The sequence below is a fragment of the Pseudopipra pipra genome, chromosome 2 (assembly GCF_036250125.1).
Source record: "Pseudopipra pipra isolate bDixPip1 chromosome 2, bDixPip1.hap1, whole genome shotgun sequence".
Lineage (NCBI taxonomy): Eukaryota > Metazoa > Chordata > Aves > Passeriformes > Pipridae > Pseudopipra > Pseudopipra pipra.
The window spans coordinates 78,859,430-78,885,618 of NC_087550.1; the positions used below are offsets into that span (position 1 = coordinate 78,859,430).

Genomic DNA, 26,189 nt, shown 5'->3' on the forward strand with positions numbered 1-26,189 from the left:
TGTGTCTGCGTGAGCACTTCCAAATATTAAAATGGACTTGCTGTAAAATAGAATAAGAGCATTGGGAGCCAGCCATCAAAGCAGTTGAAAGTCTGGCCAGTCTACTGAAGGAGCCAGTGAGTCCAAGTTAGCTGCTGGAAAAAGCACAGGATGTGAACCTTAAACAAAAATTCCCAAAGCAACATGCAGACCACTGACACTCCATAACATGGACTACAATATCCTGTTAAGCAGCAAAATTTAGTCTTCCATACCATAAATTTGAGGGATGTTACAGGTATATTAAGACTAACACTGATCCATTAGCTTCAAGTGATGGAGCACATAGAGAAAGGCAGAAGAGAGGCGGGATCAAGTTTTGTTAACATGCAACTGTGAGCCACATTCTTAAACCACTTCCATTAGTTTTTACACCACAAGTTTTATTGCTGTTGCTTATTCCAAAGGTCATTTGTCATTATCCGTTTACCTGAGTGGACACTTCTAATACTAATTAAAGACATAACAGGAGTTAAATGGGTAGTTAACAGGCACATAAAGCATTACATTACAGTGCACGTCCAAGTTACTGCCACATGGAGCACAGACAGCATTTTAATCTGAACACTGCCAGAGCTTTGCTCCCATTATCTGTACAAAAGTACAAAAGAATTTAAGGCACATGTGACCTGCTGCTTTGAAGTAACAGTGAGGCTAGAGAGATCATGCAGAAAGGTTGCCTTCAATTGCTGTTTCTTGACAAGACTTGTTTCTTTCATGCTATAAAATTGAAATGCAGTATAATAATACTTTTCACAGGTCCAATAGTTCCACGTCTCATTTCAATATTCTAATGCTATAATATTTAAGATTGAGGTACATTAAGAGTGCAAATTCTGCTGGAGTTTCTTCAGGATACCACATACAGTACAAGAGAGAGACTAATCTTTTGCTATTGCTTGCCAAGAGAGGCTCCATTTTAAGTTAAAACAGGTTGTCTTAAAGTCTCCCACAAGACATTATCCAGAAGAGTTATTACTGCTACCCAAATTCCTCTTATTGCAGGGAGAGTGAATGGGATTTCACAATTTAAGAACACTCCTTGAATACAGCTTCTACATTTTAGAATCAGCTTCAGCTTCCTTTTCACGGTCATCTTGATCCTTTTTAGTTTTCTTTTCTTCCTCATCAAATTGGGCTTCAATCTCATTTGGATCAACATAGGTATAAAAGGTAGCCATGACAGCAAAAATGATGCAAACTACGAACAGCAAGGCAGCAAACAGCACATACTCTGCCCACTGTAAAAAAAAAAAAAAAAAGGCACAAATTATCCACCAATATTCATTCCTCGAGAGTATTGGACCATTATTTTAGTGTTTGCAAGAAGAGAATTCAGAATGTGAAACTGAGTGTGCCTAACAAGTATCATATGGCTTACAGGACTAAGTATATTAGATGTATATAATTACATATTAAAGCAACTGAGGATTGAAATTCTTTCAGTAGTTCTGCCTTCACTGAAAAGACAAAAGTTCTGTGAATGCTGAAAAGTTCAATAATATCTTTTTCCTGAAGGAACTGGAAATTGAATGAAAAGGAAACTCAGCACCTCCTTTTGGTCAGGTAATCTCAATCTAAACCAGGTTGGCAGTGATTCTGCTTCAACTTAGGTCAGCAGTTAAAAGTTTCTACTGACCACAAACGTGGGCAGAGACCAAGACCAGAAACTCTGGTTTCAAAGTACAACCTCCACCTGAAAAGCCTCAACACCTGTTTCATGCTCTTTCTGGTTAATCTAGCCGAAACTGGGACTGCCAGACCTGTTTCAGAGACAGGCTTTTCCCTCTCTCAGACTTTTTGATCCATTAGAGAGTGGCACTAATAGAAAGTCTTATACAGATGTTCTTTACCAGGAGAACCACAGCTTTCATGCCTCAAAGAATGAGGTTTGAAACCAATGGATCCAGAAGGGATGTGGCAGGACTGTGGTATGCAAGTGAGGGCTCATTAAGAATTAACAGTAATTTGATAGGTTTTAATTCCATTAGTCCAGTATTTCAGCTAAAATGGTCACAGACTTTCTACACCGTGAGAAGAAATTCACTGCAGAGATACTAGAGACTGCTGCTGGCAAGCAAAGGACGCTGACAGCAAGAGTTAAGGATGGTAAACAAGAGATAAGTGGTAGGAGCCTCTACTGAAGAACTATTTGTTCAAGTTCAAAACTAGTTTTTACCTAAATAAGTTATAAAGATTCATAACTGTGTTATTTATATTCTCTAATGAGATTACTCAGTCAAGAACTAGTTCTACAACTGACTAGTACACTCTTGCAGCCAACACTAACCTCTCATATTCCAGTTTTAAATGCAAATCCACCATAATGCGGATGTTAAAAAGTTGTAGTTGAGGGTTATCTGCCGTGACTCCCCTCTGGATTGGAACTGCTTTCTCACAGTGTAATATAATAGCACACTTATTGCTTGTGTGCTTACCTGCTTGCTGAGTTTGGATGCTCCAGCTACAATAAGGACAATTATGTTACCAACAGCCACAGTCAGCAGCCATCCTGCCTGCAGCACTGACTTCATATTAGATGGGGCCTGTAAAAGACAGACATTTAAGTTTCAGGCAAACACTGCTATGACTTATTTTCTGATGTTTACTGCATTTTTTACCATACAACAAACACTGGTTCTCTGCAGGGGGGAAGAGGATTTCTTGGTTTTGTTGATTTTGGTGGTGGTTGGGATTCTTTTGGTTTTGTTTGATTTTTTTTAAATTATAAATTGCTAGAGAACTAAATAGGTCTGGAGAAGGCTTTGAGGAGCAAGAGATCACTAGTACGCTAATTCTAACACCTTTAACTTTACACATACTGAGTAACTAACAGGCACATTTTACACCTTGGAAACACATGGTACACCTGAAATGAAGAAACTGAGTGCATCATCATCTAGCAAGCCACATCTTAAAATGTTCCCATCACTGCAGCTTCTAGACTCAGAATTAAGGGAAGAAATACACACAGCTAATAAACTGGAGTCAGAAGACAAAGGAATTTTAAAATTATAACTAAATTGCTGCTAAAGGTTGTATGGATTAAATTGGTGTGGAGATAAGGCATCAGTATTTCCTTATTTTATATTTGAGTGCTCTCCAGTTCGGTTTTACAGCAGCAGTACAGTTCCTCTTATTTTCAATGGAAAGTCATATGTGAGGAGGAAATTTGAGTACTGGTGGTTGTCTTCAAATTATATAATTCAGCATAGCTTCATGTAAAACACTGAATCCTAGTGAACCAGGGCCAACTTGCATCAGTTTATACAGTCCTGCTAAAGAGCTCTAAAGGATATAATTGATCAAAGCAGCAGTACAGAACCACCACTTAAAAACAACAGATCAAAGATCTTAATTTTTATCAGGATTCTTAACACAAGAATAGCAAAACCTACCTGTGAGTATGAAAATTCCAGCCCAGTGACAGAGAAGACTACTTCTCCACATGTAAGAAGAAAATACTGAGGGATCTGCCATGCCATATGGACTGAACTGGGTGGAATATCTTCAAAATATGTTATATTAAGAATGCCTTGAGTACACTGGAAATCAAAATAGCACGTTAGGAACAGTAATAAAAAGTAAATATAAGTAATAAAAAGTCTGCACACTAAAGACACTTTAAGTAGTTCTATAATCATATACAAAGTTCTGGGTAAATAAAAAATATTGCATATGAAGATCTGCATACCTAGTTATAAAGTATAGGTATTTACAGCAGATTTCATGCAAATCCATAGTATCTAATGGGGCTAAAGATTTAAGGCTATTAGTGATGAACATGAAATCTTGCATTATGTCATTATCATACCCATCATTATTTTTATAGTTAGCAATGGCTTTATGTTCCATTTAACACACCAGAATTATATCATATGTATGATTAGAAGCAAGAGGGATAATTCTACAAGTGCTTTTTAATTAAAGTATACAACATGGAAAGTAATTCTATATTGTCCATCAAACAACACTGGCAACTCACGTCATCGATTGAAATGGTATAGGCACTGCCAAATCCAAATTTCTTTGATAAAACTGAACAACTGGATGAGGATGTTTCACTCTTAATGGCATATCGCCTGAAAAAGAAAACAGTTCAAACCATAGGTATAGTCAATTGTGTCTATTTTATATATATATATAAAAAGAAAATGTTCTATGCCCTTTTCCCAAGGACAAGCATGTCTAAGATTAAATTAGGATAAAGAAAAATGCTTACGAGTGTCCTCCTGGGATGGTGGTGTAATTACTGGCACTAAGAGGAGGCAGCACTGCAACAGTCTCGCCATCCAGAGTAATGTCAACAGTAGAAACATCACTATTTATGAACCTTTAAAATGCAAGAGCGATTAAACACTACACAAAATATACATAAGTCAAAGAATACAGGTTTTACTTTCAATAATATGCTGGCAGCACAACAAGGATCAAGTCTTCCCATTTAATATTTTTCTTAGGAGAACATCAAAAGCAAGCCACTACTACAAACAGTAGAAAATTCATCAGCAAACGGAAAATGTAGAAAAAAAAAGGAGAGAAGCAGGAGAATATTTTTTATTCAAGTCTAAAAAGAAGTTATAGACACACAGTCTGTGCAGTTCATCAATAAAAAAGTCTAGGCAATGGAGTGAAATACATGTTTCTGATTTTAGCTAAATTAAACCCAAAGTAGATGTGCAAGATAGCTTAAATGAATCATGCCTTGGAAGTTCTTACACACCCTAAACATCAAATGAAGTATCCAGCAAGAGGTGAGCTCCTACAGTATAGAAAACTATATTAAACAAGAAGAGTCCACCCATATATTGAAGAGATAGTCACACTACTGTCAAAATTTAGAAGCAAAACAAACTTTACCTGATGAGATTTTGTCCTTCTTCTGGTTTTGATGTAACATTGTCCAATATCTGGTGGAATAGACCATTATCAAAATACTTCATTGGCCTCAGTGAAGAGCTTTAATATGCATTATTGCATGGCAGTGGGCAATTAACAGAGACTTCAGAGCAAGATTCCAGACCTTCCACTTAAGGAACCTACTACAATACAGGTTTACTAGAAAACTCATATGACCACACATCTAAATCTTGGGGAAAGGGTGATCATCAAGGTAAATAAAAATTTTTTTTATTTTTTTTAAACAACATCCTGGCCTGCTCTCTACAGCTCACCAGTCTTACTGGTACAGCAAAGACAAGGAGAGACAGAAAACAAGACAAAATAAAAAGCTACTCAGAGCTTGTCCTCTCAGCTTCACACAGTCCACATATTTAGCTATTAAAACATCAATGTATATTTTAAGAATTAAGCAGACTTACCAAACTAGAAACAATGTCTGTTCCAAACACTTGAAATGCGTAAGTGTAACGTTTTTCCTCTAGCAGGCCCTCCAAAAGATGAGCTTCGTTTAGCGATCCAGAAGTTATGTTTAATTGCAGCTCAGAAGCCTCAAATATCATGTAGTCTGTCTACAACGACAAACAAATTGCTATGAATTTCTGTGCAACTGCATACTTGTCTACAACTTTGAGGGAATGTTATGGACTCAGGGGTGTCAGAAGTTTATACATGTACTACTTCTGAAGTGCCAGAGATCATAAGCATCCCCTAACTTTCAGTTTTGTTCCATTGGATCACTATTCTTTTATTAATTTAATTTGTTACACAAGCTTCAAAGTCACATGGGCTTTCCACAAACATTATGGAATAGCTGTTATATTTTCCTGTGTATTTCTTGCTCCATATAAATCAGGCTTACCACAACCACCAGAAAAAAATTCTGCTTAGCTACAGAGGCAGCACTATCATAAGATGAAGCATTTTCCAAATAGCAACACCTAAAAGATGCAAATGCAAACTTCATCTTTATGGTTTCAGCGTAACAGAAGTGACATGTTTAAAATATTCTAAACATGTTTAATCAACATAAAATACTTAAAACATTAATAGACAGAGTATGCCCTTCATTTTCAGGTATAAACCATGATTATATAAATTCCTTGTCAGTATACACTTTGGGTGCCCTTGTCTTCTCCTTACAGCTCTGTTTCCATTTGGAGGATGGAGTAGGGTTTCTCCTCTTATGTAGAAAAAAGACCTCAGACTATCAGAGATCATGCTTCTAACATCCCTTATCAAAAAGATCCATCAGCTCCATCACATTTTGCTGTCAACAGAGCTACCAGTGCTGTGTTGTATTAGAACCTGAAGCTTAACATGTGATGTAACCACAGAAAAAGCTCCTTGTTCAAGTAAGCCATCCCTTACAGTAATAGCAGTGACTTACTAGAGCTGAATGGACTTTTACTGAAGGAAGGAGTGTTCTTGCTGTTAAGAAATGGAACCTTTTTAATGAGAGTGAAGTTTTCAACTAGTTTAAAGTCACTGATAAGTTTATGAACGTTTCTTGAAAGAAACCTCTACTCTTGTCAAAACAAACTAGCCTGTCAAAATATCGACATAGTTTCCATTTCTTCATTCGCTGTGTTTTCAGTAACAATTCATTGCACAATACAAAAAAAAAGAAATAGTTAAAATTACTAGAAGAAAAAAAAACCTAGGAAAAAAAAAATCAATTTTGAACCATTAGTTAAGAATGACTGACTTACTCCATTAGATTTTTCTTAACTTGCTGTTCCTCATCTGCCCTTACTTACCGCCTCCTTAGGTGCTACATGCACACTCTGAAGTTGAGGTTGAAACTGAGCTGTTACAGGAACATTACCTAGGTTCATTAATCTGATTTGTGTTTGTCCAGCTGCAGGGAAAACTGGAGAAGTTTTCTACAGGACAGAAAAAAAGTAAAATCAGCGCCCTAAGTCACATGGAAAAATTACTATAATTACTGTGATCTTTATTATTTCATGTTGAACATTTGCCTTACAATCTACAGTTGTCTGAGGGATGCAACACAAATAACAGGTTTTGTTACAAGTCTCACAAGTTGCCTTAGGAAAGAAGTCTCTCATCCACAACAATGCCTCCATGGCCAGATGTGGTTCGTCTTTTATCACATGCTACATCATGCTGGCACTACCAAGGCCACCCTGCAGTTCAAGGAATGAGCTTCTCCCACATCCTGTTTTTTTTTTATTATGCTAATCACAGTATTGCAATATTCTTTAACATCCTTCTACTTCTGTGCTTGTATGCTTGGTTCCAAATTTGGACTCTTAGTTCATTTCCCCACTAAAAACACTTTGTTCTGTATTAACAACCAAATATTAATAGTAAATACTCGCATGGGGCTGAACTTACATCTATTTGCACTTGCACAAGGGCAGCAGCAACAAAAGCCATAGAGGCAAGGAACATACCAACAGTCATCTTCTTCAGGGGCCTAGTACAACAACAAAAAACACGTGAGTTTTAAGACAAGTGTGAATTCAAAGCTTCAGAAGTGTGTTTTTTTCTTTCCACCTTTGGAAATTCAAATGGCCACAAGTAGCACATTATCACCATTTGAAGGGCTGATATTATTACAGAAAGTGTTCCGCTAAGCTAGGTATGCCTCAGTTTATAGTTACACTTTCAGGAAATATGTCTTTTCTGCAGCATCTTAGTATAAACTGTTACTCTGCATCTGCTGGGCTCAAATACTTATTGAACACAGTTATTAGGTTTCTGAAAAAGTCTGTTTTGCAGGAAGAAAAACCTGAATCTAATACAGTTGTTAGCTTTACAACAAAGCTCTCTTTAAAAGAGAGTAACAATGTGTGTCCATATCGTATGTTTAAATAATACTGAACAAAAGAAGTGAGAGGAATTTTTTGAATTAGAAGACATTTACTTATATTCAGTTAAGCTGTAAGGGTAAATTTAAAGTAGCCATTTTATTCATGGCATCATTTGTCCAGTGTAGAGTGTTCATAAATGAATGACAGTGTTTCCAGCACATCACACACCCTTGATTCTTCCTAACTGTATGGAAAAACAACATTACACCTTAGCTCTGTGAAAACTGTTTTAAGAACTGTATTCTCTTCTGCCTCTCCAAGCTCTCTTGCAAGTGCTAGCCACTTCATTACCAACTTTAAAAATAACATGTAATGCCCACTGAAGATCCAGCTAGAGGTATTCAGTGAGCCAGACTCCTCACTGGGATGGAAGAGGAAACACATCTTCAGGTAATTTTAAGCCCAAAACATGACATATAGTAAGAATATATGTTGTATTTCTACGTCATATTCTTGAGGAAGGAGAGGGCGTAGACATAGGGAATGTGGAAAACAGTAAAGAGCATCTCCTGCAATCAGAAGGTTTTGTCCTTAACTAGAAAATATTGTTACTTTACTATTAGATTCTACTCTGTGGTGCCTCTACACACCATTTGCAATACCCTATATTTTTTTATATTTTAATTTCTTTTAAATATTAACCCATTTTGAATACACTACCGTTACATTAGGGCTGGAAGAGCCATTTAAACAAACCACTAAAACGAGCTTCTGTTGAAGTCAGGTAATTACATCAACTTACGTAAAATTGATCTTGCATTTCTTGATTAAAGGATAAATCAAAGAATCTACAACTGGGACCATTATAATAATCAGGATTGGATTCACAATCTGTAGAAGGTGAACACAAGAAGAGGAAAAAAATTAAGTATTTTTCAAAGTATTTTTTTTTTAAATGAAGGTCAATATGTAAATAATCTTTCAGAAGAAATCAGCAGATAGAAGATTAAATGTACCTGCATTTGGTCTGGTTGAACTGCAATACCCTGGTGAAGGAAAAATAAATAGTTTTTAATATTATGACAACAAGTAAGTGGTCTGAAAAGTGTTACTTAAAAAAAACAACAGGAATAAAAATTAACTTACAAAATCCCCATTCATTGTTGTGGCTTGCAGTGTCCATCTTGATCCCTTAATAAAAGAAGAGAAAATTAGATGTCATAGTAAATCAATCTTCCAAAGTTCCTCTTGAATTGTTTTCATAAGTAAAGTGTTGGGGAAAACATGCAATACAACAAAAAAAATAAAGCTAGCTTTGGGAATATTCTTATTCTGCAACATAAACATTTGAACAAAGCAATCCTCACGGTCCATTTAATTTCATTTACTTGTTTTGTGAAATAGAGTGGAAAATAATTTAGATGCAGAAATTAGGTGGAGAGATGGCAGGGACATCCTGTGCAGAGCACTGCCACGTGCTATGCATAGAAGGCACCAATGCACCTGTGTGCTACCTGCTTGAGCTCGAGCAGCCCACACCTCCAATACACCCATCCTTCCTTCACACAGCCCAGCAGAGTGTGCAGACAAGCCAGGGCTCAACCTGCCCTGAGCCCTCTGCCTCAAAAACCTGCCAATAACTGGGTTAAGTGGGGCTGACTTCCAGCCTGATCCTAGGGTGAGACAAGAATGCTTATTGCTGCATCTGTGCTGCACGCCTTTAACCACCTGCAATGTACCACTGTCCAAGATATGAGTTATTATTCATGTAATGAGTATTTAGCTCTGAATTTCATAGCAGAACTACCTACTTGTAACAGGTTACACGGATCATTACAGCTCACAGGTAGTAAAGCAGCAGGGTAGGGAATCTGGACCAAACTTCCTACCCATCTGCATTGGATAAAGCTTTCAAGCCTAGACATTCTCTCAGATGTCCTCCTAAATTCATACTTCAGTGCATAACTATGAAAGTTGCTTTCATGAGTCTTGAGCACTCAGTTCACCAAATGAATGGGAGTTATAGGCTTATACTTCTGCTTGAAGAACCCTGGACGTTCATACAGACTGGGGAATGAGGTGCTAAAAAGCAGTGTCACGGAAAGGGACCTGTGGGTCCTGGTTGATGGCAAGTTGAATATGAGTCAGCAGTGCCCTGGCAGCCAGGAGGGCCAACCATGTCCTGGGGGGCATCAGGCAAAGTGTCATCAGCAGGTTGGGGGGGGGGATTGTCCCGCTCTGCTCTGCACTGGTGCAGCCTCACCTTGAATATTTGTGCAGTTTGGGGCATCAAAATACAGAAAGATATTAAGGTGTTAGAGAGCATCCAAAGGAGGGCAATGAAGATGGTGAAGGGCCTTAAGGGGAAGCCACAGGAGGAGTGGCTGAGGTCACTTGATGTGTTCAGCCTGGAGGAGACTGAGGGGAGACCTCATTGCAGTTACAATTTCTTCATGAGGGAGAGAAGAGGGGCAGGCACTGATCTCTTCTCTGTGGTGACCAGTGACAGGACCCAAGGGAATGGCCTGAAGGTGTGTCACGGGAGGTTTAGGTTGGATATTAGAAAAAGGTTCTTCCCTCAGCGGGTGAAGAGGGCACTGCAAGAGGTTCCCCAGGGAAGTCTTCATGGCACCAAGCCTGACAGAGTTCAAGAAGAATTTGGACAATACTCTCAGGCATGTGATATGACTCTTGGGGATGGTCCTGTGCAGGGCCAGGAGTTGGACTCAATGATCCTTGTGGGTCCCTTCCAACTTGGCATATTCTGTGATTCTGCATTTATAACAGGGTGCAAGTGATTAAGTAAACTGGAATCCAGATCATTTAAGCCCTGATTCTCGACATCATTTGCACTAGGACACTAAATTTCATCTCACAACTGACAATGGAAGAAACATTAGAACTAAGAAAAATTTAAATTACTGTTTCACCCCCTGAGTCTGGGTCTGATACAAAATTTGGAGAGGCCTCAGTCACTGAATCAGTCCCGGGCATGTTCGGATAAACTGAGATTACCCTGACTGCAGAACATCCTGTAGTAGCAGGACTCAGTAACTACCATTTTGCATTAAAACCGGGTTAAAGAATTTGTTTTTCTACCCTCTCATACACACCTTTTATGTCTGGTGACCTCAGAGTACATAGAGTGATAGCGTACAGCTCTAATTAACAAGCCAAACAATTTCTACTTTACCTGCTGGTCAAAAAGTGCCCAGAACATGGGGAGAGGGATGTAAAGGAAAAGCACCTTCAACACCATCTTAATCTGAGCAATCAGTCGTTTCTGCAGCAAATAAGAATTACACAGGAGGAATTGGTTAAAAAAAAAAAGATAAGAAAAAAAAAGACAATTGCAGACTGCTATTCACAGCAGAGCAACAGGCAAAGACCCATCATGTAATGTTTACCCACATACTAAACTTCCCATGTTGTGGGTACTTCTGATTATTTCTGTTAAAATAATACAAAGGTTGATTGTGGATGTGGGAAGGGCTGTGTGTGTGGAAGGTGACACTGATATCAGAGAGACCTGGTGTTCTTTGCATGTATACTGATGGCAGCATGAGATTCATCACTTAGTGCTGCATTATTTTTTTAGGAAGGAGGCATTTGAATGACAGGCAAGTGAGGGATTTCACATATGAACAAACCATATAGGCAAAAGGAAAATGAAAGTGACAGGCTAAGGTTTGTGCTGCCATTGACAACTGGGCAAAGCAGATCGGAGGCAAGCGACATGGTTGGGGTCTATGGTATATCAGGCTTTGAGAGTCATGGTTACAAATTATACTGAGGCCAGAGGGGATGCAGTGTTTACCCACTTCAACTGAAAATCCAAATCATAATTCATAAGCTTCATCCCAAGACAAGGATTATGGCCCTGTGCATTAACCATGACAGGCAGCAGCACCATTCCCATTTTCCCCCTCTGCAGTCATTAAACCAGCATACTTTGTTTGAAGGCAGTTTATCAAGAGAAACAAAAACTTGAGAAAGATAATGCTTGCTAGTTTTCTAACCGAAAAATTATAAGTGTTTGTATTTGTTTGACAAGGGAAAGTATTTTCTTCATCTCCCTTGAATTTCCCTGGACAGCCTATGATTACAGAGAGCATTGACTCACACATCTCTGCTCTCCCCCACAGGAGCTGAGGTGATAACCTGCAACCCCAGGGGAGCCAGATCAGTAGCTACTAAATGATCGAGAGGCCCAAAACTATTTGTCCAGTGCTTGAGGCAATGGCTCAGAGCAGACAGAGAGAAGCTGAGGATGAGGGGATACCACAGCAGAAGAGGCTTACACAGGACTTACATCATACTTCTCACTCGCCCAGTCCAGCCAGTGTTCTCTCTTGGGGAACTCCTTGCTGCGATGCCGAAATCGGTTTTTGATGGCAAACTGAGGAGAGGCAGAATTGTTTAATGGCACTACAAACATTTATAAATGCAATGAGCTGTTTTGTCATTAAAGATTATGCTCCCACTTCTAGTGTTTAGAGGGTGCTAAAGGTTACTTCTGTTAACTGCTCCAGTCATCTATGGGAATATTGCATTTAAGGCCTCACACTGCATATCCAGTGGAGTGTGCACTCCACTGTGAGTTTAGGTGAACCAAACATCTGAGAGTAGTCTCTCTCAGTGTGGGTTGATTTTGGGAGCTTGAAGATCTGTCTTCTTCAGACTTACTTAGGTACAACAATGCATATGCACAGATTTTCAGAGCTGAATGGCTGTAAGAGTACATTTCAGTGTAAGAAGCTGCATCTTGTGGATATGCCTCACACTGATATTGAATCTACACAAATATAGTCCCAAAGAACTCCCAAGATTTTCCACATGGAATAATATGCAAGGCAGAAGTGGGTCTTAGGAGCAGCACTCTAAGCAATGGTCAATCACCTGTAGAGATTTAATTTTGACAGTGCTTACAAGATAAGCAATGGGCTAGACTATAACAAGCTGGCAGGGCTGCACAGAGAATGAAGGAGCCCATAAATGAAAAAATCCCGATTTCAAAGTTGAGGCACTGCAAAAATCTATTGCAAATCTACTCGTGCAGGTTCCACTCCCTTCCTTGCACACTCACACTGATATGTAACCCCCAACTTCCTTAATGCAGTGGGGATCAATATACCTCTGCATTGTAAATAGCATTCTTTTAATAAGCAATAAATATTTGCTGATAAAATGTGCTGGTAGCTCTGCTCTTGACTCAGGTCAAGGCATGTTTATCTCTTACTACAGGGCTGCAGAAAGGTGTGCAAATGTGTAGGGAATGATTCCCAGAAACTGGGATAAGCTTTTACATATCACTGACATCTTACTTTGTTTCCTTTATGTATAAATTCACTTGTATAATTTATGTATAAATCAAGATACACTTAATAAAAGGGCAGTCTAAACCTGGAGGTGGCAGCAACGAAAGAAAAGTAAAAAAAAAAAAAAAATAAATCCTTAGAACCTTTCCTTATATTATGACAGATTTCTGATCTAGGAATGTTTACAGAACAGTTTTAAAAATTGCTGCCAGGGATTTTGGGAATAAAAGCAGTACTTACTCCAATGCATTTGCAAACTTGAAGCATTATATTTCCTTGAGGTTTAACTTTCTTGTACATTCTGCTTCCAGCTATAAACACGACTACAACATGCAAACAGAAACCAAAAGCAACTCAGAATCATATTAAAATAGTGGCAAATAAGCTGGTATGGAAACTGTAACAGTTAAGGAGTTAGATGAGGGTGGAAATAAGTCTCCTAATGAGCAATGAATTGGCCTATTCTCATGCTATCATACAGTAAAATAAAACAAATTAATACCAGCAGATTGCTTCTATTTAAGACAAAAAACTAAATCTGGAAACTCTTAAGGTAAGTGCTCAATGGAAGGTCAGCTTGATTGAGGGATGGTCAAAACTAGGACCACTTGGGACCTTGACTCTGGCCTTGCTGTACGGGCTCCTTTTTAGGAGTTCAGGATGCTGCGGCTCACATCATACAGAGACACGAGGCTCTGCCTGAACTGCAGGACTCACCAAGATGTCCTTTACTCCCATGCCCAGGGCACATTCCTCAGCCTCACCCTGTCACGTGCAGGGCAGGACACAGGCAAGCCCCCACAGCCATCGTGCAGCTCAGGCTGAGCGCACAGGCAAGGTGAGGTCACTGGTAGCTGGGTGGGCTCCTGGTCAGGACTATGAAGGACCAGGACCAGGAGGGTTACTGTGGTACATGATGGCACACCCCCCCCCCCCAGTTTCTTGGTCTTTGTGATGCAGCAGTCAGGCTCAGGGAGTGACCTGTAGCACAGCTAATAAAAATGCAGGTGTTTGAGAAATAATGACATACCAAGTACAGGATTTCTCCAGTGCAGGGACAATTATACAGTTTGCATTACTGGACTAGAGATAACTTCCAAAACACATTTTCTGAGAATTTTCGCACTACATTCGAAAGATCTATTTATATATCCCAGTAGTCCAAGAAATATAGCCTGTAGTTTACAGAATATATAGAATTCAAAGGTATATTCATGCCTCTCCCCAGCCCCATCAGTCTCTCCTGGTACATCATTCTCTTCTGGAAAAGTGAATGCTTCAGTTTAATTCCACCCACGAAAAAATTTTGAGTTAAAAATTGCAGAAATATTCAGGTTTTAGTAGAGGTATTACCTGGAAATTTCTATCACTTTTCCATTATGAAATCATTATCATCTAACCACTGAAGTAGCAAGATGGCAACAGAACCACTTACTCAAGGCGACAGCCATCAGGACAGCGGGAACTCCAAAAGCTAGCGGGTAACATCGCTGTTTGGTATGAATGCCACATTCTGTAGCTGAAATACAAAGTAACATTAGATTAAAGTCCCAGTCAGCACTACTGATGTTTTACGTACGATTTCTGTACTTCACATTCATTGTTAACTCATGGGGGTACAACAAACCTCTCTGCTGACATCCACAGAACTGATGATCAGTATCCAACTTAAATAATTCCCTTTTCAACAATGAAAGGTATCACAGAATGGTTGAGGTTGGAAGGGACCTCTGGAAGAGAGTTTGTTTGGGGGGAAAAAAAAAGCTAGCTTGCAGCTAACTAATGTCTTGATTTAGCTGTATTAGCCTTTTGGTTAAACTTTTACAGTACATGGCAGTTTATCACCTCCCTCAGCTGAATTTGTCTTTTTTTTTTGCCAAGGTTGTTTTCACCCTTAATCAGCAAGGAAGTAAAGTGCATGTTGTGCCTTATGCATCTCTAGTTCTTTTTTGGGAAAGGACAGAATTTGCATTAAGCAAACATCTCAAACACTTCTACACAGCCTTCCAGTCAAGAAATCCAAAGGCCAGGATTTCACCCCAATGCTTCAGGGTTATTCCAGAACTCACATGCTGTTTCCTTTTTTTTTGAGAAAAGAAGCCTTCCTCAAACTCCTGCCAAGCACATCCATACAGCACCATCTGTGTAAGCTTGCCACAGAATTCCATATGCATATAGATAAGCAAATTGTTTGCATTTTGTTTAGGGTCATGCTACTCTTTATAAGCAGAAGAGAAAATAACTTTCTTGTTTAACAATATGAAAAGTTATTTACCTTGTCACATGGATAAATGGGTTACTACGTGTATTGATGATCCTGTACTTAGCATGAGCACACTTCAGAATAGCCTTCACTTCCAGAGGAGAGGGTTCTCTCCCCACTTCCCTTCCCAGCAAACAATACAACTCTTTCTAGTGTGATGGCTTTAAAGGTATTGGAAGAGGTGACATATTTGTACCTTCCCAGAACTAAAACATGCATTAAGGCATACAAGTTGTCAGCTCCACCACGTCTCTTTGGATTTAGTAATTCTGATCCTAAAGGCAATTCAGGTCTCAGATTGGCTTGTTTTTGACAGTACCTTGCCTGTGAGAAGTCGAATGACACACTGAAAACCATTTGCTAGATAACTCCAGTGTGTCAGAGAACATAACTTTAATTTAAACCTAACTAGACTGCAATCCAACACTCATCCTTTTCTGATGTTTAACTGTTTATAAACAAATATGTGGCCTTACCTCTGAGACTTGGGGTGATTATAGTAGATATGAGACTTCCAGCATTAATGGCCATATAAAAAAGAGAGAAGAAGGTACTTCTTTGTTTTTCCTACAGTAAAAACACAAAGATGTTTAGAAAGGCTTAGCCAGAACCACATTGATGAGCCTAGATTGTTAAATTAGCAAGTCTATTTTCACATTTCAAGACAAATAGTTCAGTATCTCCTTCAGCTACTCAGGAAACACTGCAGTAATGCATATGTCTAAACACGTACATTATTAGAGTATTACAATAGTAAAATATTATTAGAGTATTAAAATTTCTGTATAATTGAAAATCTGAAAGACACTGTTACCTGATCATCTTCAAACTGATCTCCACCAAATGCTGACACACAAGGTTTGATCCCACCAGTACCAAGTGCAATGAGGATCAAGCCAATCATGGACAGAGCACTGAAGCAAAGGAGAAAAGAGAAAAAGGGGGAAAAAAAATCACTTTATTTTCTTTCTTAAAGCATAAATACTAGACTGATTGAAAGACAGTTGAAATTCAAGTAGCATAAATTTAAGGTGTAAGTTGTCCTGTTCATCAGCCTGGAAAAAAACCCCATGTACAAGGCAACTCACATGTGCAATGGAACATTATCGGGAGAGCCATCCCGGTTGTGATCCGACAGGTCATTTATGGAACCCACAGACAAGACTGCCTGTCCAATCGTATAGACAATGGACAGGGAGACAATGGTCCTGTTGTAAAGAGAGGAGATACATTTTTTTTTTAGATATGTTAATACAATTACACACACACAATGCACACAGACAATGCAGATTACATAGATAAAGCAGACTTTTGCTTATTTCAAAGATGCTTAGTAAAGAAGCAGATACAGATACAACAGATACAATAAGGACTGAACTTCTCAAAAGCTACTGTAAAAATTTGTCCCCACACCACTGCCACAGTATTCTATTCTATTTTATTATTATTATTATTTTAGGTAGCCTTGTTTAATTAAACAAGGCAAAATGACAAATGGATTCTATAGATATCATCAGCTCATGGGAGATATTTAAATATCTTCAGTGGTTGCCTTTTTAATAACCAACTCAAGAATGCCATTATTATATTTTGCATACGGTGAAGTTTAAATGGACTACTCTGCAACACAAATATGCAATTTACACTGATTTTAATATCACTAAACATTTTCTATGTTACTTTATATTCTAGTTGCAGGAATAAAAGAAGAAAAAAATTATAAATCTACTTTAATCATGGAAATTACACCAAAATAGTTTTGTGAACAACAACTCTATTCTCCCACTTGGCTGTGTGTGAACATCTTTACACTCAGATTAGAGCACAGAAGAGCACAGGTTGCAGGCTTTCAGCCTGACTTCCTCTACCAGGAGGTGCCTAGGAGGGTAATGCTGCAGAATCACCAGCCTGCCTTTAGGGTCCAGTCCTCCTTTCTGTATGTAAAAACACACTCCCTTTTAATTTTTTTGGACCTTAAGCATGTGAGTGTAGTTTAATCCATGTTCATTTGCTTCCTTGGGTGAGCCTCCATTCAACAGGCACAGATCCAGTTCCCCAGTTTGGAGGAAAAGTAGGAGAAATATGATGCAATGATAGGAAAGTATTTAAAAACAGTTTGCAGGAGAAGCAGCCCCAAACCCAGTGCAACTCATGACAATGAAAGTCAGGCTCCAAGACCTAGGACAATCCAACTCTATTTGACATAGGCCAGAGATCCTCACATCAAGCTTGGAGCAGCACCCTGATACAAGAGGGACACAGACAAATTCTTCTTACTTTACAACAAAGTTTCTCTGGCTTAAAATTCTCTTCCCTGTAGCAGAGGAAAGATCTATGAAGTGGGGGAACAGTCAATCTGCTGTTAAGTGATATTTAACAGATAACGTAGAATGTTTTTTTAAACAGCACTTCAATTTCATTACTTTAGTTGCCTAACAGCTTGGGAGAAAGTGTACAATTGAGGTTAAACAAGTACCAAAGGAGAAAGGATGCAAGATCTGCAAAGCCAAAATGGATTTTAAAAAAATAAACTATACCATCTAAACAAGCAAGTACACAACATATTTAGGCTGCAATCTGCAACATATCTAGCTACTTGCAGTGAGTTCACACTGCTCAGACCAGCTCCATGGAGCACACAGGGCAGTGGTCACAGTCCTGGGCTTCCCAGGGCTGTCAGCACAGCAGAAGGTGGTGCAGCTGACTGCACAGCACAGATAGCTTCATCTCTCATCTCTGGGAGACCTTTGACAAGTCAGTTAACATTCATGGTTCATGACCTTCCATAAAATCTTTATTGTGCTTTTTTTCAGGCAAAGTAAACACTATTAGAATCAAGACATTAGTAAAGGAGAGCAAGATAAGGCTGTTGGAAATAATCTGGTTACCTTTCAAAGAACTGCAGTAGTACTTTCCTGAACAATTAGCACACAGGTAAAAAACACAGATACATGATTTAAAGACAGACTTGCTACTCAGTAAGAACTCTCACTGAACTGTCAATTCTGAAATCATACAGTATTTTAAAACTTAGTTTAAGCCCCAGTTAATTCACTATTTCATTGGCCACCTACCGTAGGTAAAGAGGTTGTCCAATGTAATTATAATCTCCGGTATCTATTTTCACAGCTTGGTGAATACTTTCCTTAGTTTAGCTTGCATTTTGTTTACATGAGAGGAAGAACATGCAGTATGCTGGGAAAGCATGCTACTACCCTTAACTGCTTAGCAGAACTGGAACATTTCTTAATTAACAGTGCAATTTCAAGTCTGAGCTCAATCAATTAAAACCTCAAGTTTTGGTCAAATAAAACAAACTATCCTGGAGCAGTCAACACCAGCTCTGAAGGTGTTCAGAGCTGTTGTTTTAGGTGATGGTTTATGTAACACTGATTTCAGGTGAGTTTTCAAGATTTGTTTTTTTTTCCTGAGGAAGCACTCACATAAACTTTCCCAGCCAAGAGTCCGCAATGATTGCTCCAAGGATAGGTGTCAAGTAACACAGGGCAACAAACGTGTGGTAGATGGCTGTGGCCAAATTGTCATCCCAGTGCAGGAAAAACTTGAAATACAAAACGAGCACAGCTGTAGGAAGAAGAACAAAACAATGGGTTACAAACCAAAGTCAGGGCTGGGTAACGTGGTCAGCACAAGGAGACACAGTACATACCTCGCATGCCATAGTAGGAGAACCGCTCGCAGAACTCATTGACGACGATGAAGAGGATGCTCAGAGGGAAGCCAGAGCAGAGTGACTGGAGGCAAGAGACAGTGTGAGGTCAGAGCTGTGTAACGCAAACTAACACTGCTCACTGCAACCCACAGCTTGAGCAAGGTTAATATGAACTCAGTGGAAGTGGGTGGGTACTCAGGGTCAGGAGGCTGCATGGGCTTCTGTGGAAATGACAATGGTTTACCTGAACCAAGAGTCAGTTCTCACTTTCCCCTCTTGGTCCCCAGAGCTCTACACACTGCTCGTCTGCCCTTTGCAAGAGATCTTTAGCAATGCTATACCTGACCTTCAAGTGTTGCACTATACACATTTGAGGTCTCCAGCACCTAACTCTTAGAGTAATCTTGACTGGTATCTAAAAATACACAAAAAGCCATGTTTATGAAAAAAAAAAAAAAATCCAAAACCAACAAAAAACCCCACAGCACACCACAGTTAGAAGCCTGGGGTTATTTTTAAACACTTGCAGTTGAGAAAAATAAACATTTAAAGTTTTCATTCAAGAAAATTTCTAGGAAAAACTTCCCATCCTTAAAAATATTCTGCTTGAAGAATTCTTAATTTCTTCAGACTTGATAGAATGGAATTTATTCCTAACCTAAAATGGTATAGCATTAGATGCCAGATTCACTGAACCTTCACCTGCTGCAACAGGCTTGTCAATGGTCAGTCATGTATCTTGTACCAGAGTTATTGCCATTGAGACAAAGGGGAAAAAAAACATACATCAGGTACAAATCTGACATTATCAGTAGAACTTGAAGTTTAATTTCTGATCATCTACTTTTCTTAGTGGATGAATACATGATATCATTTCTATTAAAATTAATGGGAATGCAATGTAAACATAATTCTTCCTTAAAAATCTTTTTTTATTGGTTTAATTCTGCAAATAGCAAAAAAACAGATTTTCAATAAGACTCAGAACATTCCAGAGATAAAACAATTCTTTCCCATGGTTCTTAGGTTTAATTAAAAAAATAGCATTGTTTGGATTGCAAGGGTTCAGGAATTAAACTGATCTGTATTTCATGCGAAACAGGAAAAAGTTAACTTTGCAGATCAGAAGGAAAGAAACCTTACATGGGGATATCCTGCCTGACACAAGTAAATCAGAGAGCCCATGCCTCCAGCAAATCTTCAATGAACAACACAAGACTTTGAGACCTGCATGCTACAACAGGTTTTTTGTGAATACTGCAAAAGAAATGAAAGTGGCAAGCGCCTTGCTGACCTATCTGACTCAGTCGTGAGGATGTCTGAGCAGCCCGAACAGTGTTGATTTTTGTTACTAGCAGAACCAAGTATGTAGTGCCCATCCTACCCATGGTTTGATAAACAGGATTCACTGAAAAAACCCAATGTCAGGCAAGTGCCAGTGGGACTCATCTAGCTTTGGAGCAATCAAAATTTGAGGCATAAATATAAACTTGTCATCCTTGATTTATCACATCCTCCTTGGGCAGAAAGAGGTGTCTCCAAAGGAAGATCATCCACATGTATCCAAAAATCAGTTACTTTCACTTGAAAGTGCCCATTTCCCTCAGCTGAAGAGGGCAGGAGCTCTGGATAACTACTCCCAACTTGGACACAGCTGTTGGTGGAGTTCACAGAGACAAATGCTTCCCACCTTGCCCACACACTATCCCCCTAAGCCATGACAATGTTCATGCTCCTGAGGAGACAGATGGAGAACCACACTGTGAAGGTTTAGTTCAGCAGCCATGAGATATACCGAAGAGATTTTGATTTCAGCACATGTTAGGTTAGTCACCGAAACAGTAATCCAGACTGCATGACTTGTTTCTGCTGGTGTAATTGGGAATAGCCTAGCAGGAGAGGAGGGAATGTCTGCTCCTGAGGTGGAACAAAGTCTTCCCCATGTTTGTCCTGCCCACAGAGAGAAAAAAGACAGAGCAGTCCTGGACCAGGAGCTGGTGGGACCCATTCCCACCAGAATGTCACAAAACCTCACTAAAATCTTTTTGACCATTTTGGGGTTCTCACAAACCTCCCCAGCATTACATCATCATCCTACCCAACGCCTTATTGTTTAAGAGGGTGTTACATGCTGGTCTGGGGAGGTTGCAACCCAACAAGCCTGGATTTCTCTTTTAAGCCACTAGTGCTTATGTGCCTAGTGGAGACATCCTGCATTCACATGGTGGCACAGCAGCCACTGGTGGGCTTTTACTGTCTGCCTCTGAACTGGAAGGGATCTGCATGTCACAGCTGGAGCTGAGTATGAACAGAGGCAGGCAGGAGAAAGCTATTGGTCTTTCCAAAGGTGACAAGCCCTCTGCTTTTCCAAGATGCTACAAGCAAGGAGACTGTGCAATTAATCCATGATAATATATGACTTATACTTGTCCTTGTTTTGCACTATACTGTCCCCTGTTACAGTATACATGTGCACATACACACATCTACCACCAAAACCTTTACTGTTGTATCCTCACTGGTCAAGAAGCACTGGCTCCATCACCAAAGAGGTAACCTGAAGGTTATGCTTTATAATGCTCTCCATAATTTTGCCCTGCCCTGTGGTTACCAGCACCCCACTGCACAGCTTTGACCTTGGTTGCTGAGGAAGCCACTAAGCAGAGTGAAAGTCTGTGGAGTAAAACCTTATAAGAAAAGCAAACACAGAGATAGAGTTGCTGAGACACGTCATTAGCAGTTCAAAGATTCAAGAGCAAGAACTACCACTGAAAAGTAAGAGTCCTAAAGGAGAGCTGGTGGATGATGACAACTCAGCCAGAAGAAGGATGGGCTCCAGGGACCAATGCCCGCTCAGTCAGCACAGGCTCTTCAGACTTGTTATCAGGATGGTGAGCACACTTATGCTTAGCTAGAACTTTAAAAACTACAAGGCTGCTTTTGCATCAGTTGGCCAGTAGCTCACTATTTTATACATTTAATGTTATTTTGTGTACTGCTAAAGTTACCAAAACAATGTAACCCAAAGAGAGTCAGTATAGCAACTTTTTATAAGAGAAAACAATACTTACTGACTTGCCCTTACCTCTTCCAGCTGTGAAGAGAAAAAAAAAAACAGAAGTTAATGGAAAGTAGTAAGTAATATTCCTTTAAAACCAATGGAAGATTCAAAAAAAGTTCAGCTCAAAATAATTAAATACAAGCACAGTATTTTTCAGGATGAGTTCAGTTTACTAAAGGGAGACTTTTCATGGTTATTAGGCAAAACATCACTTGATTGCCTTAGGTTTTTTAGGGTGTGCATAAAGTCACAGGAAATACTCAAAAGGAGTGACAAGACAAAGCATCCCATCCTACTATGACTGCTCACTCCATATCATTTAGGGTGGTGCTAGACCATCCAGCCACTCACAGAAGATGAATCCTGCTTCAATTCGCTCTCAGGGATGCAACCTTGAAGGCAAGTCAATAGTAGGGAATAGACTAAAGATGCCCTGCCACAGATGGAGGTCAAGTCCTGAAAAGGGACAAACTTTCCACAGCTCAGATTTAAAGAGGACTGAATACGCAGTGCAACTGAGTGATCCATGTTAGCAGGCATTCCCACAACCTGAAAATTAATCCAGGAAGACCTGGAAGCACAGGGGGATCCTACTGAGAGCAGGAAGAGCAGACATCTAAAGAGCAGCCCTAAAGTGACTTTCAGCTGATCATGGCAGGCCCACTATCCCTGGCAGCCCTTCAAGCAGTGTCCTGCAGGGCTTGCTTGGCTCAGGGGACAGGCTTGTAGGCTGAGCTTTCACTGTGCTAGATAGTTGATGTCGACATTTCACATAAAACCACAAGTAAACTCATTATCCTTAAGATAAGACAAGTACAAGATGTGAACTTTGAAATCCCTGCTTGTAAACCAAGTATGCCCACAATAGATCTCTATAAGTATCTTTGCCAAAATCATTATTTAGTCCATAGTTCACAACAGATAAAAACAGCTGACAGCAATACTATAGTGTTTGACATGATACTAACTAAAATAATTTCCAGAAATTATTAAAATTGATTAATCTGATTCTTTCCTTCACTGCTGTGGACAAGTACCTTCACAACAGAGATAGCAGGTAATTCAAGAATACATTTTCCTAGGGAACAAGTAACATTTTGAAAGTGCTAACACAACAAATTCAGCCCATGTGCAGGCACATGAGTTATTAAAGTTTTTGGCAATGTCCCTTATACAACCCATGTGAGCAGATACACTGAAGGATACTAAAATGTTAGTGATAGATTATCTTCATAGCAACTCCTTGGTTATTTCCGGTTGCTGGCCTTTCCAGCACACCTGTCATATTGCCATTTTTTCGTAACATGTACAGAGAACAACAGTTCGGGCAGCTCCTGTCTGTTAACTAAGCCTTGGGACAAAAATATCAAGAAACTTGCTCTTGGTTGCATTTTTTCCTTTCCAAATGGTAAAAGTATCACCTCTGTAAGAAACTTTACACAGAGGACATCACAGAGGTATTTTTCTCAGACAACGTTGTCTAACTTCCTTGTTTAAGAGACACACTTATTTCTCAATCATTTTGACTTAACCCCTCAATTCTCCTTTTACATAGAGGGTCAGGGAAACTTCCAGTAGCATTAAAGCCACCATTTCAACAAAGACACCTAAATTAGCTGAGGATTCCACCATCAGGCAGCTTCAAGTTTCTACCTACAAAAGCACAGAGCACCCAACATTTTGGATCATTTTCAGTGATAAATCTGAGGTTTGCTAGTGCCATTTTGGAGCAGTCCCTTTTTGAGGCAACCCTCAACACCTCTTATTCTCTCACCACATAGAATGACAAGCAGAACTCCTCATTCTCTCCACAAAACACTGAAGAGCTCTGCACTTTTTGATATAAACCTCTAAACAGTTGTCCCTTTGTATTCCCTTAGAGATTAAATATTTTGAAGAAATGTAAAGACATAAGCCACTCAGTTCTTGGCTTTAGCACTGCATCTAAATAATTATTTATCAGTGGGTCACTCTCTCCTTTTCATACTTGCAGGTAAGGTGGGACAGGCTTATGGCTCCAACCCCTTCCCCAGCAGCTCCCACCAGTTTGGTTCCCCGCAGTCAGAGGGATGCAGTGTGATGCTTCAACTCCTGCAGCTCCGTGACACAAAGATGGAAGTGCATTGCCTTGCTCCATTCAGCAAATCTACCAGATTGAAATACTTCATGTCTGTGGCCAGGCTAAATCTGTACACACCCACACTGTCACTGAGGATGTTTCTAGCTCAAGAGCAAGCCTGCTTTCCTGGTACCTGACTTGTGGCACATCCAAACTTGTTGCCTCTGCTCTCTGGAGCAGCCTTCCAGCACCTCCACAGGGATGTTGCTACCATCAGGATAAGTAACTCCAAGAGTCCCTGATTCACACTTTGCTATTCCTGAAAAACACTGACATAGAAACCATCCAAGTAAACCAATAATGCAGCAAGCTTGATATTACCTGAGCAGACCCAGCTGCATCGCATTTCTCTCTCTTCCCACAGCCATCACCATTTTCACAGTTGGCTGCCCGAGTCAGTGAGACTCCAGTGCCCCCCTGGGCAGCACCATTGCCAGGTTCTGCCTGCTCTTTACTACAGCTGCATGTTCCCAGAATGCAGATTTGCCTGCTGAAGATGCAATGGCACTTTCTCTCTCTCTTTTTTTTTTTTTTTTTTTTTTTTTTGCGTCTCAGGTTCCTTCCCTGTGTAAGACAAGGTTTCTCCAACTCAAGAACTGCTTGCTAGGAGAGACACACCAATGTGCTCTGACACTGCAGGACCAAGGGTCCAGCAAATGCCAGTGTAGAACTACACCACAGAAAAGCACTGTTTGCACATTTACTACTTGGTGTTCCAATTCAGACAAGAATAAACCTTCAGGATTAATTAGGGCTCTACCCTTATCTGAATGTTCAATCTGTGTCTCAATATATTTAAAAAACACTAGGTCAATCATAGGTAAACAGTCTCAGTAAAAAAGCATTATTTCACATGTGTGAGAAACACCACATGTAACTTGTGCTCAGATCCTAAGCTCCACATGCCTTGAAAGTGCAGGGTAAACCTCACCAGCCAGGGGCTCAGCTCTAAGAGCTCACAAAGGCCAAGGTAACATCACTCGGCTCTTGCTCGGGTTTCAAGGCAGGGTCACGAAAGCCAGGACACAGCATTGCCAGAGGGAGAGCTGCCCCAGAGGAAGAGGGATGACAAAAAAGGAAGAGCATCCGAAGGTGTCCTCAGACCTGCACCGAACAGCGGAGCCAGCCCTGGGGGCCCACGGCTCCTTAGCCATGCTGCCAGCTCACAGTCCGGCACAGTCAACCGACTCGGAGAGAGGCGGCTTGAAGATCCTCCGGTGCTCATCCCGGGGCGGCATCCCTGCCGCGGCCCCCAGGCCGGGGACCGCTACTGCCGTGCCACCCACCTCCAGGCTGCCCCCACCCTTCCCCGCAGCACATACCCATGTTGCCAGCCCGGTACCAGCGAAACTCTCGGGGCTGGAAAACAAGAGGGAAAGAGGGAAGGAAGCTGCTAGGGGCGGCTGGGCTTTAAGGGCGGCGGTGGCGGGGCCCCGCCCGGCCCCGGGCGCTGCGGGGCGGTGCCGCGCAGGTGTCGGGGCGGGAGCAGGGGCGCTTATCGGGGGAGCGATCCCGGCGCTCACCTGGCCATGACCCGCCGGGCTCGGCCCGGGCTGCGTGAGCGCAGCGGATCGGGGAGCTCGGGCTGCCCGCTGCCCTTCTGGCTGCTAAACGAGGAGTGTCACCTGCTGTCCAGGGCTGTTTTCGCTCTGTGGCCATCAAGGAGCTCCGAGCCAATGCTATAAGGTGAACCGGGCGCTGTGCAATGCTAAAGCCGCACGTTGATCCTTTGATGACAATTGCGTGATAGAAAACTCAGTAAGCAAGTAAGCGGACTACATGCTGTGTGGAGGGCAGCTTTCTGCCTCATTCCCTCCTTTCAAGACAAGGAAAGAGATTTCCCTGACTGCTGCTGCCACTGGTTACTAATGATCTCTGGCCTGTGGCTTCCATGAACTGGTACTCCCGAGAAGTTGTCCAGAGAAGCTGTGGATTCATCTCTGGAAGTATTCAGAACCAAGGTGGATGGGGCTTTAACCAATCTGGTCTAGTGGAAAGTGTCCCTGCCTATGGCAAGGGGGTTGGAACTAGATGAAC

At 40.5% G+C, this 26,189-nt stretch overlaps 1 protein-coding gene across 1 annotated transcript; it reads right to left on the reverse strand.

Moving 5' to 3' along the window:
* Window positions 1-401: 401 nt before the first annotated feature.
* On the reverse strand, window positions 402-25,600 carry SLC15A1 (solute carrier family 15 member 1). Its single transcript, XM_064646034.1, has 23 exons — window positions 25,475-25,600; window positions 22,044-22,066; window positions 18,970-19,054; window positions 18,743-18,884; window positions 16,388-16,507; window positions 16,114-16,213; window positions 15,776-15,866; window positions 14,472-14,555; window positions 13,277-13,359; window positions 12,031-12,117; window positions 10,912-11,001; window positions 8,865-8,909; window positions 8,735-8,764; window positions 8,521-8,609; window positions 7,300-7,381; window positions 6,699-6,824; window positions 5,361-5,510; window positions 4,900-4,949; window positions 4,262-4,372; window positions 4,025-4,121; window positions 3,438-3,584; window positions 2,478-2,585; window positions 402-1,280 (listed from the first exon to the last, which is right to left on the reverse strand). The coding sequence occupies exons 1-23, from the start codon at window positions 25,476-25,478 to the stop codon at window positions 1,095-1,097; spliced, it is 2,130 nt and encodes a 709-aa protein (XP_064502104.1). The 5' UTR covers window positions 25,479-25,600; the 3' UTR covers window positions 402-1,094.
* Window positions 25,601-26,189: the final 589 nt, after the last annotated feature.